Source organism: Ovis canadensis, chromosome 1 (genome assembly GCF_042477335.2).
Source record: "Ovis canadensis isolate MfBH-ARS-UI-01 breed Bighorn chromosome 1, ARS-UI_OviCan_v2, whole genome shotgun sequence".
In the NCBI taxonomy this organism is placed as follows: Eukaryota; Metazoa; Chordata; class Mammalia; order Artiodactyla; family Bovidae; genus Ovis; species Ovis canadensis.
This window is the reverse complement of record NC_091245.1, coordinates 32,499,366-32,516,065: the sequence shown is the minus strand read 5'-3', so window position 1 is coordinate 32,516,065 and position 16,700 is coordinate 32,499,366. Positions and strand designations below refer to the sequence as shown.

Genomic DNA, 16,700 nt, shown 5'->3' with positions numbered 1-16,700 from the left:
TGTATAACTGAGTTACTTTGCTGTACACTTGATAGTGTCACAGTATTATTAATCAACTATATTCCAATATAAAATAAAAGTTTAAATAAAAGAAACAAATCCAAGCAAACAAATAAAACTTAGCTAGGGTTGAAAAACACTCAGTCTAACATGACTATTCCCTGTCTTTGAATATTACCATAATCTTAATTCCTCTAGAAAACTTCTTCCTTACTTTTCTATTTGTTGAATCTCTGCTTCTTACAATCCTTCCTCAAATGTCATCTCACCTCTGCAGCGGTTGCTTGTCCTCTCCCCATCAAGCAGAAACAATTTCTCCTCCCTTCAGCTCTATATGACATTCACAGTTCTCATCATCTCAACATTTTGTAAAGCTATCTGTGTCTCTTTCTGAAATGTGGCTTCCAGACCAGAGAAGAGACACTTTTCACTCCCCTAGGTGCCACAGGAATCTGCACAGTGCCTTGCACAGAGAACATGCCGAGGCAGTACAGTGTACAGATGGTGATAATATAATTAGGGTGACCACACAATTTATCATCCAAACTGGGATACTTCTCAGAATAATGAGGGGTGCTGTATAGCAGTGTCAGGACATAAGGTATAAACAGGGACTGTCCCAGACACACTGGGAATATGAGCATCTAGATAGCAGCAGCCAACATTGATTACCTCTTACTGTTTGCCCCTCACTCTCCTCCATACTGTCTGTGTGGCATTTCTTTGATCTACACAGTGACCCTATATGGAAGCAACTGTTCTTTTCTACACTGAACAGAGAAAGATGCTGTGGAAGACCTTGTAAAGGAACTTAGCAGTTACGGCAGGGGTGGGAGAGCTGGGACTTGAACTCAGGTCATCTGAATCCAGAGCTCAGGGCTCCCCGTGGAGGAGCTCAGGCCTCAGAGTACCGTAGGATGAGGCTCTGTTCTGAGCCGTAACTGAAATAACTTTAGCTACCTTTCTGGATTTAGTTCTTCCTCTTGAATAATGATGGCACGTCCTTCCAGTAACCTTACAAGAGTAAATCAGACAAGATACAAGAATATCAGGCGAGGTGTATGTACTTGTGCCTGTCTTAGCAGTAAGCTATCTTGCAATTCACAACAAGCTCCATATGACATCGACTCAAGTAACCGTGGTGCAAAGTGAGAAGTAGTTAGTGCTGTGACAGGTCACAGGAGGCCCCATAGCCTAATGGTTAAAAAAGCATGGCATTTTGCCTAAGACATGGAGTCAAATTCAGCATACCATGTTCAAATAGGCATTTCACCAAAGTGGATAGGCAAATGGGCAATGAACACATGAAAAGATGCTCAACATCACTAGTCCTGCAGACAGTGCAAAACACAACCGTGGTGAGATATCATGAAACCCCTACTGGGATGACTAAAAAGCAGTGACGATAAGAGATGTTGGCAAGAACAGCTGGCGGAGAAATTGGAACCCTCATGCTTTGTGAGATTTTAAACTGGTAGAACCACTTTGGAAAAACAGTTTGATAATTCTTCAAAAAGTTTTAACAGAGTTACTGTATGACCCAGCAATTTCTCTCCTAGGTATAATCCTAAGAGAATTGAAAAATATGACTATATAAAAACTGGTACAAAAATGGTTCATTTTAGTATTATTCATAATACTAAAGAAATAGAAGCTAAAATGTCCACCAACTGTTGTGGTATATCCTTACAATGGAATATTATTCAGAAAGAAAAAGACAAAATAATGATACATGCTATTACATGGAATGATCTTGAAAATGTGATGCTAAGCGAAGGAAGCCAGTCACAAAAGACCACATATTACATGATCCCATTTGTGTGAAATGTAATTGCCTCCAGAACAAGCAAGTCCTTAGAGGCAGAAAGTAGATTAGTGGCTGTCTAGGGCTGATGGGTTTGGGGAAGATAGGGAATTACTGTGAACAAGGACAGGTTTCCTTCTGGGTTGATGAAAATTTTTTGAAATTAGCTACCAGTGATGGTTGTATAACTATGAATGTACTAAAACCACTGAACTGTATACTTTAAAATGGTGAATTGAATGGTATAGGAATTAAATCTCAGCAAAGCTGTTACCTAAAAAAATTCTGGCAGTGCCCTTGGCTTTGGGCATTGGTGTCATCTTCTATAAAATAGGGCTCATGACAAAGACAAACTCAAAAAGCAGGTATAAAGATAAAAGGTTGCATGTAAAACTTCTGGCTCAGTGACCGATATCATAAATGCTTGATGATAGATGATTTTCCTTAAACACATGGCCTTTCTCTTGCCCATCCGAAAACAGAGGGTCAGTGGTACTTTCAGCTGACTAAGCCGGGGATTCATGATGACTTCGGATGCGTGAAGATTGACCCTCCCTTCAACACCCTGAAGTCATATGTGCCCCTGAAGGAATAGCCTTATGGCTCCGGTATCTGTTATTTATTTCTTAACTTATATATCTGAGACCTCGCTCAAGATGTGCTCATGAAAAATTACCCTTTTAATGGTGGAGCATTTAATGAGAAACTGGATTATCTACTGCATAAGTGCCCTTCATACAAATTAGCTTGGCCCTGGGTCCTAATCTAAATTGGACTCTCTACTTTCCTCTAAATGGCCTAATATTTTCTTATTAATCTCTGCCCTCATTCACCTGATCTTGCTCTGCCTCCTCTTACAAAGTGTACTCTTCAGCAGAGCTCTGTGCCCTGACAAATGTTTCTTAAGGCTGTCTTTGTATCTGACTTATGGACATTTTTGGGACATGACCTGGAGTCTGGAATGTGTATGTTCCATTTTCAAGCCATCTTTCCAGTGGCGTTTTAATGCTGCCAGTATATTAAAGATTTGGGTGAGGTGAGTTTTTGTATAAGTATCATCTCAAGGGCTTCCCATGGTGACTCAGATGGTAAAGAATCTGCCTGCAATGTGGGAGACCCAGGTTTGATCCCTGGTTTGGGAAGATCCCCTGGAGAAGGGAATGATTACGCATTCTAGTATTCTTGCCTGGAGAATTCCATGGACAGAGGAGCCTGGCAAGCTATAGTCCATAGGGTCACAAAGAGTTGGACATGACTGAATGACTGACACTTTTATAGGGAAGTCGGATAGATGAGAAACAATTAATCATAATTAAAAGAACAAGCTTGAAGACATAGACCATAAGCAAACCGCAAGCATGGGCTTTGGCATCAGACAGATCTAGGTTCAGGTCCCACTCATTGGGTTTGTACAAGTTGCTTGGCCTCTCAGACCTTCAATTTAGATCCTAGTCTATAACATCTGAGTAAGAGTACCTACCTCTAGGATTATTTTAAGGACTAAACAAATTGATGAATATAATGTGCTGTACATAACATGATAAATACTACCTGGTATTGCCATTATAGTTAAACTTTAGAGGAAGTTCCAGATAGTCAAAGAGATGTCATTAGTGATTGAAATAGTGTCAGGAATTGAAGAAAGAGTAAGATAAACTTCCCAAGAAATAGATCAAACCATAGGCCACTCCTACCAAATATTGTTTAGCAATGCAGGGAGAGGTGACCTACAGTGCCCACAGCTAGATGTCAGCATAGGGTGTATCATGGCAAATGTTATTCTTTTTGTTCTTAGCTTTTCTCTGACATCTGCCCTCACTGATCCCAGAGGCTTAATTTTTACATTGATTACACATTCAGACAAATCATCCATGTGTTATATTTGCTTACTGAAATTAATTCAGAAACTTCAATATACCAGGAGTCAGCAAGAGTGTGGTAGAAAAAATATCAAGTGGGATTTGGGGACGACAGGTCCAGGACTAACTCTACAGACAGCCCTTCTCTGTGCTCTCCTGCTCTCAGAACTGTATCTTCTAGGTGCTTCTTTTACTGAGCTGATAACAGGGGCGGCAGCTACCGTGTATAGAGAACTTACCATGTGAATGCATGCTATTCACATGCTATCTCATGTAAGTTACTGTTCATAATAACTCTGAAAGTGAATATTTAATCTTCATTCAATAGTTAGGAGATGGAGGCTCAGCAGACAGTTTAGTTGACTTACAAGTGAGAGCCATGATTTGACATGAGGATGTCTGGCTGTAAAGTTTTTGCCTTCTTGTATACCTAGCATAACACACTACACATTTTTGTTTGCGGTCATCAAAAACTTGAGCCTCTAGGGGCATAGACTTTGTCTCATTCATCTATTGCCAGTGAGTAATAGCATCTGGCACAGAGATGATGCTCAGTAAGGGATGAATGAATAAATGAATGAAATGCATGCCGTGTTCTGTCAGTAGAAAAGCATCACACAGTGGTTAGCTATTACCGTTGTGTTTTTTTTCCTGTTTTAATAACTCTCAGCCCCGCTTAATAGAAGGGCCTCAATACGTGCATCATGTGGATAGAGAGAAATGGGCTGAATTATCTCTGATATCCTCACCTCTAAATTTCCAGCAGATGAAAGAAGGCATGATGGAGGGGGTATCAGAAGTTGAAGTCCATGATGTTCCAGGAGATGAATATCAGAAGCCTATGGCATTCCAGGCTTAAGGACCACATGTTTAGGACTTCCCTAGTGGTCCAGTGGCTGAGACTCTGTGTAGGGGGTACAGGTTTGATCCCTGATCAGGGAACTAAGATCCCATATGTGACCCTTCACCCCCCCAAAAAAAGAAAAAAGAACCACAGGAGCAATGCCCCAACCTGTGACTCCTCTGATGGACATTTGATGAAGTTAGAGAGATTCAAATTCCTATGTATTCTGTTTCTTCTGACTGTGTGAATATGGACAAGCTATTTAAATTCCATGACCTTCATCTGGGAGCTGGATATGGTTGAGCTGTGAAGAATGGGAATAAAGTTTGTAAAACATCTCACAAGAAACACATACTCCGTTCACAGTAACTTTACTGTCTTTATTTTAAGTGGATGTGTTTGAGCTTCTGATTGATGTGTCGTAGCAAAATATTATGCTAATAATTACTGGGAAATCCCACTGCAAGTTATGGGGGCACCGTACCGAGTGTGGAAGCTTATTTCTGTGCACACATGAGTTAACAGAAGAGATATTGTAAAACCATTCTTTGATAATTGACCCTGGGTCATTACTTGATACAAAACAATTACTCTGGAGCCTCGTTATAAAACAGCCCATAGAATTGGGTGTAAGGAGGGTCTTGGACCCTGGCCAAAGTCATTTTAAATGCTGGAAATACCAGAGAGACTCAGGGCTAATACTATTCTAACAAGGGTGTCAGACATAAACTTGTAGTGGGTAATGATCATTTGTTGACAATCTAGTGTGCATCAGACTCCATATTGGGTATTTTATATGTGTTATCTGGCTTTTTAAAATCTTAATGCCACTTTGTGGTTGGCTACTTTTTAATTTTTTTCTTTGTTTCTGCCTGAGAAAACATAATTTTAGAGAAAATCATGTAATCTTCCTGAGGATGTGGAAGGATAGAGCCAGAATTTGCATCCAGGAGTGTCCTCATTCTTTTGTACGTGATCCAATGATTTGACTTTCCTTGAACTTAGGTAAACCAGAGAACCAGTCTTGAAACTGTGGATATTTAAAGTCAGTGGGTCCTGAACACCTACATATCCGAATCCTGCTTTTCTTTCTTTTTAGGTCAGGATCGCAGTGAAGCCACTTTGATAAAGAGGTTTAAAGGTGAAGGGGTCCGGTACAAGGCCAAACTGATTGGAATCGATGAGGTTTCCGCAGCTCGGGGAGACAAGTTATGCCAAGACTCAATGATGAAGCTCAAGGTACTGTGCCAACATTTTATTTTAAACAGTGTACATTTGATATGACTGAGAGGGAAAAATGATTACAATCACTCTGGCAAACATATTTTTATTTATTCACATACTGCTATACTACTTAGTATCCTGGTGACTCTCTGCATCTATATATTGGGAGGATATGTCCCTCATTTAGCAAATATTTATTAAGCATCTCCTATGGGGATGTGTTTTGCGACTCCATGTTTTGCAGTTATTGATATGATAAAAACACATCACATTTTATTCAATATTATCTTCATTGTGTGGTTCCAACAAAAATAAAAGTACCAAATCATCAAATCCTACAGTCACTCAGATTTTATAGATTTTTCTACTTTATTTTTTAATAACTTTTCTATATTCTACCATATGAATATGGTAAAAGATTTTATGTTAATAAAACTGATTTTATTCATCCATGTAATTTTTAAAAATTTATTATTTTAATTGGAGGCTAATTACTTTACAATATTGTAGTGCTTTTTGCCATACATTGACATGAATCAGCCATGAGTGTATATGCGTTCCCCATCCTGAACCCCCCTCCCACTTCCCTCCCCATCCCATCCCTCAGGGTCATCCCAGTGCACCAGCCCTGAGCACCCTGTCTCATGCATTGAACCTGGACTGGCAATCTGTTTCACATATGGTAATATATATGTTTCAATGCTATTTTCTCAGATCATCCCACCCTCGCCTTATCCCGCAGAGTCCAAAAGTCTTTCCTTTACATCTGTGTCTCCTTTGCTGTCTCACATACAGGGTTATCATTATCATCTTTCTACATTCCATATATATGCATTAATATGCTATATTGGTGTTTTTCTTTCTGACTTACTTTACTCTCTATAACAGATTCCAGTTTCATCTACCTCATTAGAACTGATTCAAATGCATTCTTGCAATAGCTGAGTAATATTCCATTGTGTATATGTACCATAGCTTTCTTATCCATTCATCTGCTGATGGACATCTAGGTTGCTTCCATGTCCTGGCTATTGTAAACAGTGCTGCGATAAACACTGGGGCATATGTGTCTCTTTCAGTTCTGGTTTCCTCGGTGTGTATGCCCAGCAGTGGGATTGCTGGGTCATAAGGTAGTTCTATTCCCAGTTTTTTAAGGAATCTCCACACTGTTCTCCATAGTGGCTGTACTAGTTTGCATTCCCACCAACAGTGTAAGAGGGTTCCCTTTCCTCTGCACCCTCTCCAGGATTTATTGTTTGTAGACTTTTTGGTAGCAGCCATTCTGACTGGTGTGAGATGTTACCTCATTGTAGATTTGATTTGCATTTCTCTGATAATGAGTGATGTTGAGCATCTTTTCATGTGTTTGTTAGCCATCTGTATGTCTTCTTTGGAGAAATGTCTGTTTAGTTCTTTGGCCCATTTTTTGATTGGGTCATTTATTTTTCTGGTATTGAGCTGCTTGTATATTTTTAAGATTAAGTCTTTGTCAGTTGCTTCGTTTTCGATTATTTTCTCCCATTCTGAAGGCTGTCTTTTCACCTTGCTTATAGTTTCCTTTGTAGTGCAAACGCTTTTAAGTTTAATTAGGTCACATTTGTTTATTTTTGCTTTTATTTCATTATTCTTGGAGGTGGGTCTCCTTGTAATTTTTATTAATATTCCCCACATACCTTACAATAAAGGGAAAATATTTTTTTAAGTGATGTGTAACTAGATATTGGTATTTGGAGATAGCACAAAGAGATTTCTGATTTAAAATGCTTTAAAGAAGCCTTTTCTTTGAGAAATCTAAGAAATTGGGAAACATTTTAATATAGAAAATAAGAAAATTATATTATTAAGTAGCCTTTAAAAGCATACAAAATCATATATTGTCTGTTCCCAGATTCCAGTCTCCATGTAGTCTATGCTTCTTTTTATTAAAAAAAGTAATATAAAATATTAGAAAAATTATTTAACAAGAAATCTATAAGTATCATATACATTTAAGATCTATAATTTAATTCTTTTTTTCATTATAGAATTCAAAAAAATGCTGTGTAAAAAGTTTGAAAATACAGAAAAAAGTAAGAGGGAAAATTAACTTACAATCACACTACACAAAGAAAATCAGTATCAACACTTTTGTCTTATTAACAATCTTTGTATTTTTATATACATTGTGTATATATATGTGACTCACATGCATAAATGTAGTGTAATTGGAATGACCATTTATAGGTTCATATCTTGTTTTCTTCCTTACCTAATAATATACATCATATACATTTTTTTCATATTTTCAAATAGTCCCTGAGGATACAACTTGGTCAATATAATCTTTTTAATGTAAGAAAAAGGGAAGGAAAAAAAGGCTGGCCAAGTGCCCAGTAATATTATATGGGACAGTGTCTATAAAATGACTTCTTTGCCTTTTCTTTGATAAATGTTTAATAAGGCACAGTTATCATCTTTGTTTATATTGTACACATTTTCTCAGTGGTTTATTTTAACATGTGTCTCAGATTCTAAGACTCTTTGTAGTCTAGCTATAGGAATCATTCTTTTTAAAAACTCTTAATTTTCTAAACTGTGTATCCATTACTTTCTTTTCTGTTACAAAGCAAATTTTTTTTTAATATTTATAAATCTACCAGAAGGCATACCAGAAAACGTATAAAAGATGTTAAAATCACAAGTTCACAGATTGCCTCCTTGGAAGAGGTTAATGTATCTTTTTATGAAAAGAATAATTAAACACTGTTATGAGATTTTAGGACAGTCTAATAATGAGCCCTCTTCTTTTGCCAAATTCAAATCTGGGTAATAAGCAGACAAAGGAGTCCGACAGGAAGAACTCTAAATTTCAGCTTTATGACTGATAAATGCTGGTCTGGAAGGCATGATTCAGCGACAGCCACAAGGCACCCTTGAAGAAGACAGGCTGTCCAGTGGGTCTGTGGGACAGTTGGCTAACTGCAGCCCTCCCTGTTCACTCCCACTGCCCTAGAGCAGCACTGTGACCCATTTATGAGATCACATCAGAAGTCACCCTCTCTACCAACAGGTGGATTTTAGAGAGAACCCAGAGGAGACTGTGCCATGCCTGCTTCCCCGCTGAGACTCTAATCAAGAATGGGCCAGGACCTTAATTCTTGGTGAAGTTGGTCCTTACTGAGTATGGGGCCAGGAAGGTGAAGATGTGCTTTTGACAAATATGAATTAAAAGACATCAAGAAAATCTCCAGGGACTGGTTCTCACCCAGAGCTACAAGTCTGTTCAGGATAAGAAAGAGGCTGATGCATCCTCACCCAGCATCCTGATAGATAGCATTCACCAGGCGTGGGTCACAGACCACCTCATCGGCCATCTGCCTCCGTAGAAGCATAGAGGTCTCAGCGGATGTGAGGCAGGAGTTGGCTTGTGTGCCCTGAAGTTCTCCCTAAAGATCAACATTTGCACAGGCTAGCTGGACCAGCCTGGTGCTGACTGCTAAGCTGTGTGTGTGTGTGTGCGCGCGTGTGTGTGTGCGCGTGTGTGTGTGCGCGCACGCACATGCGTGTGTCTTGGTCACCTGCAGCAAAGTGTCCCACATGTCACCCCTTGTGACCAAGTGGTCCCCAAACCCCTGAGGCTTAGTCTGACCATAGCACACTCCTGCCAAATGCTCTGAACTTGTAGAGAGTTCTTGGTTTGCAGACAACTGTCTTTCATTATTTGCAAGTTGCAGAGAAGAATGTTGACATTTCCGCTCCCAGTGGTGGTTCTTTAGGAAGCACAGAAACAGAAATGATCGATTTTCCATTTGGCCACCGGCCCAGGAAAGAAAGACAAAGAAGTAAAAAATGTCTGTTAGCCTTGCAAAAAGGCCCGCTTGTTCATGTCAGGCCATATGAGAAATTTAAAAAAAAAAAAAATCTGTTTGCTAGACTCTCTGACGCTGGTTGCCTGTTATAGAGGTTTTTCCCTTGGATTATAGGGATTTAAAAGGGGATTCGTAATGTGAGTTTGCGTGAGCCATTGCCTGTCCACCAGCGAAGCCTCATTGTCATTGTATTTTAATTTAGTCAACAGAGCACTTTTATATATATTATCTCTTTCGATCTTGTGAGGTAGCTATTAGCCTCCTTGTTTGTAAGTAAGAAATCTGAGGCTCACAGAAGTTACAGGATTTGCCCCAGGGCCTTCATTTTAATCTGGAATAAGCCCAGAATTCAAACCCAGATCTCCAGATATCTCGTGTTTGATAGAATATTGTTAAGTGCTTCCTTCTATTCTGTTTTGTATCTACACTGAAATCTATCTTGGTTGCCCAGCTAGATTTTTAAACCCCTACCTGTAAGCTACTACACAGTAGCCGCACGTCATTAACTTACAAAGTACTCACCTCTCAGAGGTATTGGGCAAAATGGTGTCTCATAAAGACAGTGCCTGGAGGACTGATTGCAGAGCCTGAAGTGAATCTGTTAGTCAGGGTCCTGTAGGAAACAGTCACCCCATCTAGGTCAGATGAAGGCACTTTAATGAAGGAGCAACTCGTGCAGGGTAGGCCAGTTTAAGGTAGCAAACAGGCTGGTGAGGCACCAAAAACTAGAAACAGTGGGAAGCTGTTCCACACCACGGAGAGATGTTAACTGGAACCCAGGGAGGGTGGGGTTGAGGAGGAAGTCCCCTTGCCAAGCAAAAATATAGCTACTGCTGGAGATTGTAGAACAGGGATGGGAAGGAAGAAGAAAGAAATACCCAGACCTCTCTCCTTCCCCCGCTCTGATGTCCTGTCTGTGCCTTCCTTGGTGGAATCCAGAGGACGGGATGCTCAGAGGACCTGAAAGTGCAAAGCTCAGGGGCCAGTCTCTAGGTGTAAAGTGAGGAAGGTATCTGTATCCCCTTCTTAACTGGGAAAAAGTGAAACTTACCATGAGTTTTTCCCCCAGAGACTGATTTAACTACTAGGGCTGAGACTGGAGACCAGGTTTAGTTCATGGAGCTTTCTGACATACCATTCTAGATATATGCTAGGCCTGCAGCCTGTTATGTGGGCTCACCTGCTTGACCTGTTCCCTGGGGATCACAGTCATCCCATCACGGGCATGCACCCTGCTGCGTGAAGTCTCAGTTCTTCCCTGTGCAGCATCTTATTGGACTCTCATGGCAATCCCTGACTGGACAGATCAATCCTGCCTGGTGTGCCTGACCCCGTCTGTGTGGATACCTTCCTTCAGTAAGATGCTGCCTCAGTGTGACTCCCTCAGGGATGCCTGTATCAGTCATTCCACACAGTGCCCAGCACATGTCATTGTTTCACAGTATCAGGACTAGTACTATTGGTGATGGTCAGTCAAGTTTGCTGGCTCTCCCTGCATGCTGCACCCCGTGATACGTGCAGTACGTGCACGGTTTGCTCTTGTTAAAAGTACGAGTAATCTCACTTAAGAGTTCTCCTTCACTACTGCATCTGGAAGCTGGGGGTTCCACCTTTTTTTCATCCATGCTACCCCATAGAACCCTTCCAGAGGAAGGGACCCTAACATTGAAATTCAAAAGATTGCTGTTGGAATTCCCTCTATGTCTTCTTTGTCCCACGAGGTTTAGGGCAGTCACTTGACCCCCTGACATTTTGTCATATGTAAAATAAGGGAGGTAATCCTTCCTTCCTAGGATTGTGGGGTGAGCTAAATTATGTAACATGTAAGAGGACTCCTTCCACTTGGTAGCTACCCAGAAAACACCTGACTCTCATTTCCAGGTTCCCAACAATGACTTCATAGGCCAGGTGGCTAATATTAAACCCAGAAACCCCAAAAGATGCCTATATACATATCTTCTAATTCTCCAACCAGCCCTGTCACCTGATCCTCCGTCGGCTCTGCAAAACACCATGGGGAGGTGTGACCCTCCGGCAGGCTGTCTGGTGGCAGGCTTGCTTGGACTTCAAGTAGTTTTTCAGGACTTCACTCAGGGTTGTGTCTCACAGGAGAAATGTGCTTGGTAGAACTGGAGTTTATTTTCCCCAAAGATTGTACCATGTACATCATCCTTCTCTCTTGTATTTGTCCTGGGAAGCTGTATCACCAACAGTCCCAAGCGGAAATGCTCTCAAACATGCTCTTCCTATCCCTCTTTACCTGCAGCCATATTCTGCCAGGGAATTCTTGGAACCATTTGGAACAGGAAGTGAAGGGTAGCATTAGCTAGTCAGCATCACTGTGTGTTGGGAATTAGTGCTGTTTGATGTTAGGTAATTCCAAGAGCTGGGGGTTGTTAGGACTATTTCGGAGATGGGGTCGTTACAGCCACTCTTTTTGACCAGAGGAACTGTGATGTCTTCACGTTGGAAGGACTCAGACAAGAAAGAGAGGCTCCCTACCCATTGCCACAGTCCTTCCAATGCCTCCGTTTATAACAGGACTACTTCTTGTTCTCTCTTTTGCATACTTCTGGATCCTGAAGTTGAAGGTCAGGCTGCAGAGGGATGGCAGCATCAATTACTTTTCTCCAAATCAAACTAAGAACACAGATCTCAAAATCAAGGTTTTCATAGGTTCAAAACCTATATTGTTCACTACTTGAGTGAGGGGAGAGTCACTTCACTTGTTTGAGTGCCTTTTTTATTCCAGTCTCCATTCTTGACGCTGAGCACGCAGAATGAATAAAACAGAGTTCCCATTATGCCTGTTGAGCTTTTGTCCTATTGGACAGAGGCAGACAGTCAACAAATGAATATACAGTATGCCAGAGGGGTCTATAAGGGGAAAAGATGCAGGAAGAAAGATCAGATGCAGTTTGGAGTGGAGGGTAGAGGGGTCAGAGACAGCATCTTTGCTTGGGTGACACTGAAGAGAAATAAGAACTACCCCTGGGATTGCAAAGACTCTGAGCCTTCTCCCATGGCCATAAAACCATCTCTCAGTGAATTTATGGGAAAGCAAGCAGCACATTGAGGAATCTAGAGACCTTTAAACAGGAGGAGGGGTTGAAGACACAGAGGGATTCACTTGGAGTAAGTCACCCTGTAACTATGTAAAGGGCAGTCATTGGAGGAGGGATCTTATGTCAGTGGGTACATCCCTAAAGGTCAAAAGAGTAACACCAGGTAGGATTACAGGAAAGAGCTCTGGGCTTATTAGAAAGAAGACATATGTAAGGAAGTAATGACTCTTGCACCAAGAGTGTTGAAAGTGGATGTGTGGTCTCAACTTTCTAACCAGTTCTCTGTACCATCTTGGAACTGTCTACCCGGCTTATCAAACATCATTTTTCTCAGCTGTCGGTTCAGAAATTTAGACTGATTACTTTCAAGGTTTCCTGTGACTCTAACATTCTGTATATCTGTATGTCGGAGGTACCTGAGGATGAATGGGTGACTCCCGAGGGAGTGAATTTCTTGTTACTAGTTCCCAAACTGAAACTGGACCACAAATGCTGAGGGTTGGTTATGACATCCTACAGTGTACCAAGCACAATGTACTAGGTACTTTCCATACGTTTTCGTTTCCTTTTCTCAAACATGCAAGAGAAGTATTTACATTCAAGGAAGCAGAGCTAGGAGTTAAGTCATTTGTCCAAGATCACAGCCAGAAGTATAATCCAGATGTTTCGATTCCATAGACTATTTCCAGTACCCAGAGTGAGTATAATCACACAACCTTAAGAGAATGCCCCTTCCTTGTGCTGGTCATACTGCTGACTCTGTTCCAGAACATGCTGTGCTGAGAACAACACAAAGGACTTTTTTCTCTTGGGAATATGAAATCATTATTATTTTAGACTTTACTACTCTGAACAAAGCCCAGAATGATTACTGGTGAAAGATGGACTTAATCTCCCCTTCTGTGGAAGCTAGTAGGGATGAAAGGGTTAGAAGCTTCAAAACACCTAATGCAGAGTCTGCAACAGTCCTAGCGCATAAAGCCCTTGAATGTCCTCATCCTCTGAGTCATACCCTAGTATGATGCCCGTGAAAAGTGAAAGCCTCTCAGTCGTATCTGACTTTGCAACCCTAAGGACTATACAGTCCACAGAATTCTCCAGGCCAGAATACCAGAGTAGGTAGCCTTTCCCTTCTCCAGGGGATCTTCCCAACCCAGGGATCAAACCCAGGTCTCCTACATCGCAGGCAGATTCTTTACCAGCTGAGCCACAAGGGAAGCCTGTGCTTGCCTATAATTGGCCAACACAGAGGCTAATTTAAGAAGCAAGTGTTTTCACTCTTAACTTGCATCATATCAACTTTGGAAGGGACTCTTGATAGCACATTCATATCATAATTTCTTGAGTGCCTCCCACCCTCCAGGGACTGTCCTAGGTACTAGAGAGAGAGTAGTGAGCAGAGTAACATACCCACCTGTTGTGACATTTACCTTCTAATGGACTCATACACATATCTTCAATATAGTAAAAAAAAAATTTTTTTTGGAAAAGTGGGGAAACAGGCTTTTGAGAAATAGAAGCTCTTGGTAGGTGCTTTTCTTGAAACCACAAAAATGATTGGGAAAATGGTAGAAGAACATGCAAAATGTGTGGGTTAAGAACTCAAGCCACAGGCAGAGGACGATCACATTTTGCTAAACACACTTGAGACATGCAGTCTGGCAATATTTTTTCTTTTCTTTTTAATCTCTATAATTAATTCAGAGGAAAAGTTTTTTCCAGAAGTATGAAATTAAAATCACATTTAGGAACATATCCCATGACTCATCTTTATTTAAAAGGTTAAAACCATATCTAATACAAAACCCAGAAAAGATCTTAACAAGAAAACCATATTGTGTTTATCCTAGGATCTCAGACTCTGAGCCGACTATCTAGGCACAAAGTAGGCACTCTGTATTCCGATATTTGTTTATACAGTTTTTGAGCAGTGAGGACAAGTGTTACCCTGAAACGTCAAGAGGATGCAAGCCCATTGGGAAAGATAGTATGGAAGTGGGGAGGAAAAAGAGTGTGCGTGATTGGTGGCATTGGTTCATGGTATCTGACATGCCTTTGGGACCAGAGGGAATTTTCAGATGAAAACACGAAAGTAAAAACCACATCCTTCTTTTCAACAGGGCGTTGTTGCTGGCGCTCGTTCCAAAGGAGAACACAAACAGAAAATCTTTTTAACCATCTCCTTTGGAGGAATCAAAATCTTTGATGAGAAGACAGGGGTAAGTAAAAGAATCACATGGCATGGTGAAATTGAATCCATTGACAGATGTGCCCTTAAAAGCCTCTGCTCTTCTGGGTAGGAATATCAAACAAGCATAAAAACACATAAAGCAACTGACAAACTTGATCAACTGTGATCGTTCATCAAAGGGAGGCCCTTCCCTGACTTGGCCACAGTATGACTGCACCGTGTTTCTTACAGTGTAATTGGGATAAAAGTGTCACACAGTCCTGGTAATGCAATGGGAGATTGATGTGCTTTGAAGAGCAGTGGGTAATGTGACAGTTTCAGTTAAATTTCCTTGTGTGTTGGCAACTTTAATGACATGCGTCCTAGAGGGAGATGTACGGGGGTCTTTTGACTTGGTCAAAGCATTCAGACTCCCTTGAATTGAACCTGTGGCACCTCGCAATTGGTGTCATCAAAAAGAATAAATGGAGTTTTCAATGTTAAAAAAAAATCTATCACTGCATGATGAGGAAATGTAAGGGCTGATCTGTGTGTTGAACCCACTGAAGATGTGGTTTGTATTTTCATCCACCTCCTGGCAGCAATTAGCTCCTAGTTTTATCCCCAGGACTTGCCTAGCATTGTTGACGCTGTTCGTTGATGGTAAGGGAAAAAGAGAAAAGGTTTTTATGATCTGTTTTGTCCAGAGAGCAGGAGTCAGATGGACACGATTTTCTTTTATCCACTCAGTGCTTTATAGCATCTAACATACTTCCACCTATATCACGTCCTGTGAACTTCACAGGTAGTTTATCAAGCAATGTATAAACAATACTCAGTTAACCAAGCTACTTAACCTTGTCATTTTGCATTACAGATTTCCCCCTTTGTTCTGACTCATATTAAGAGACAATAAGGTTAGCAGGATGATAATTTAATAGTAAAAAAAAATTATTTTTCTTGAAGAAAAGTTACTCCTGATTAGTAATAGCACAGACACGCCATGGCCTTGTGGGATCCTGGGTAACACAAAGGGGGCAGAGAGCTTTGGAACTGTAGAAACTTGGAGGATATTATTCATCCTTTATCATCCTTCATGGGAGTGAACTAAGTAATGTGGGTCATGCCGAAGTGAGAGATACTTTCACAAGGATTCATATACCCTGATATATGTCATCATCTCCAGTCTCTTCCCAAGTCCACACCTGCCCATCACCGTGACACTGGCATCACCAAAGGGACAGAAATGACAGGGATAGAGTATCAGATACTTTATCTTGTATATCTTACTTTTTATTCTTGTGTTTTGGGGTCTTGTTATTCCATCATGTACCCCACCATCAAATAGTCCTAATCACCAAACTTTAGCTAATGAGTAGAGGTAATTTATATTCTTTACTTTTATCTAAATCCTCACTCAAGGGTGGCTAAACTGGCCCCAAAGAAAGATACCACCAAACCTTGAAATGTGATTTTTGATTCTTTCTTGGGACACACACAAAAAATACCTGAAAAATCATCATTTCGGCTCAAAGCCATTTGGCTTTGTGGGGAAAAAAATGTCATATCCTAGTGGAGATTCCGGATGAAGGCAGAATTAAATGTTATCTGTCTGACTTAGTCTGCTGACTTACCTTAGGCTTTTACCTTAGGGCTTCTGCAACCATAGCTTGTAAATTTGTCTTAACACAAATCTAGGGAAGACTGGTAGAGAGGGCTGAACATTTAAGCCTGAAGTAGAGGTGAGTGTGGGGCAAGGCACTCTGTATTAGCAGGGTTGATCTCTCCAAAGACTTGTTCAGTGTTCTGTGTGACCCAGGGAACAGAACCAAGACTTGGTGATAGAAGTTTCTAGGAAGCAGTTTCAGTTTATGAGGAAGAAGAGT

General features: G+C 40.8%; 1 protein-coding gene across 9 annotated transcripts in view; it reads left to right on the top strand.

Annotated features, from left to right (window-relative positions):
* Window positions 1–16,700, top strand: part of DAB1 (DAB adaptor protein 1) — a 467,365-nt gene that overhangs the window by 301,679 nt on the left and 148,986 nt on the right. For all 9 annotated transcript variants that reach the window (XM_069592743.1, XM_069592741.1, XM_069592747.1 and 6 more), the window contains exons 3-4: window positions 5,607–5,746; window positions 14,765–14,863. In XM_069592743.1, coding sequence (XP_069448844.1) covers window positions 5,607–5,746; window positions 14,765–14,863 — 239 coding nt within the window. The remainder of the gene's footprint in view (window positions 1–5,606; window positions 5,747–14,764; window positions 14,864–16,700) is intronic.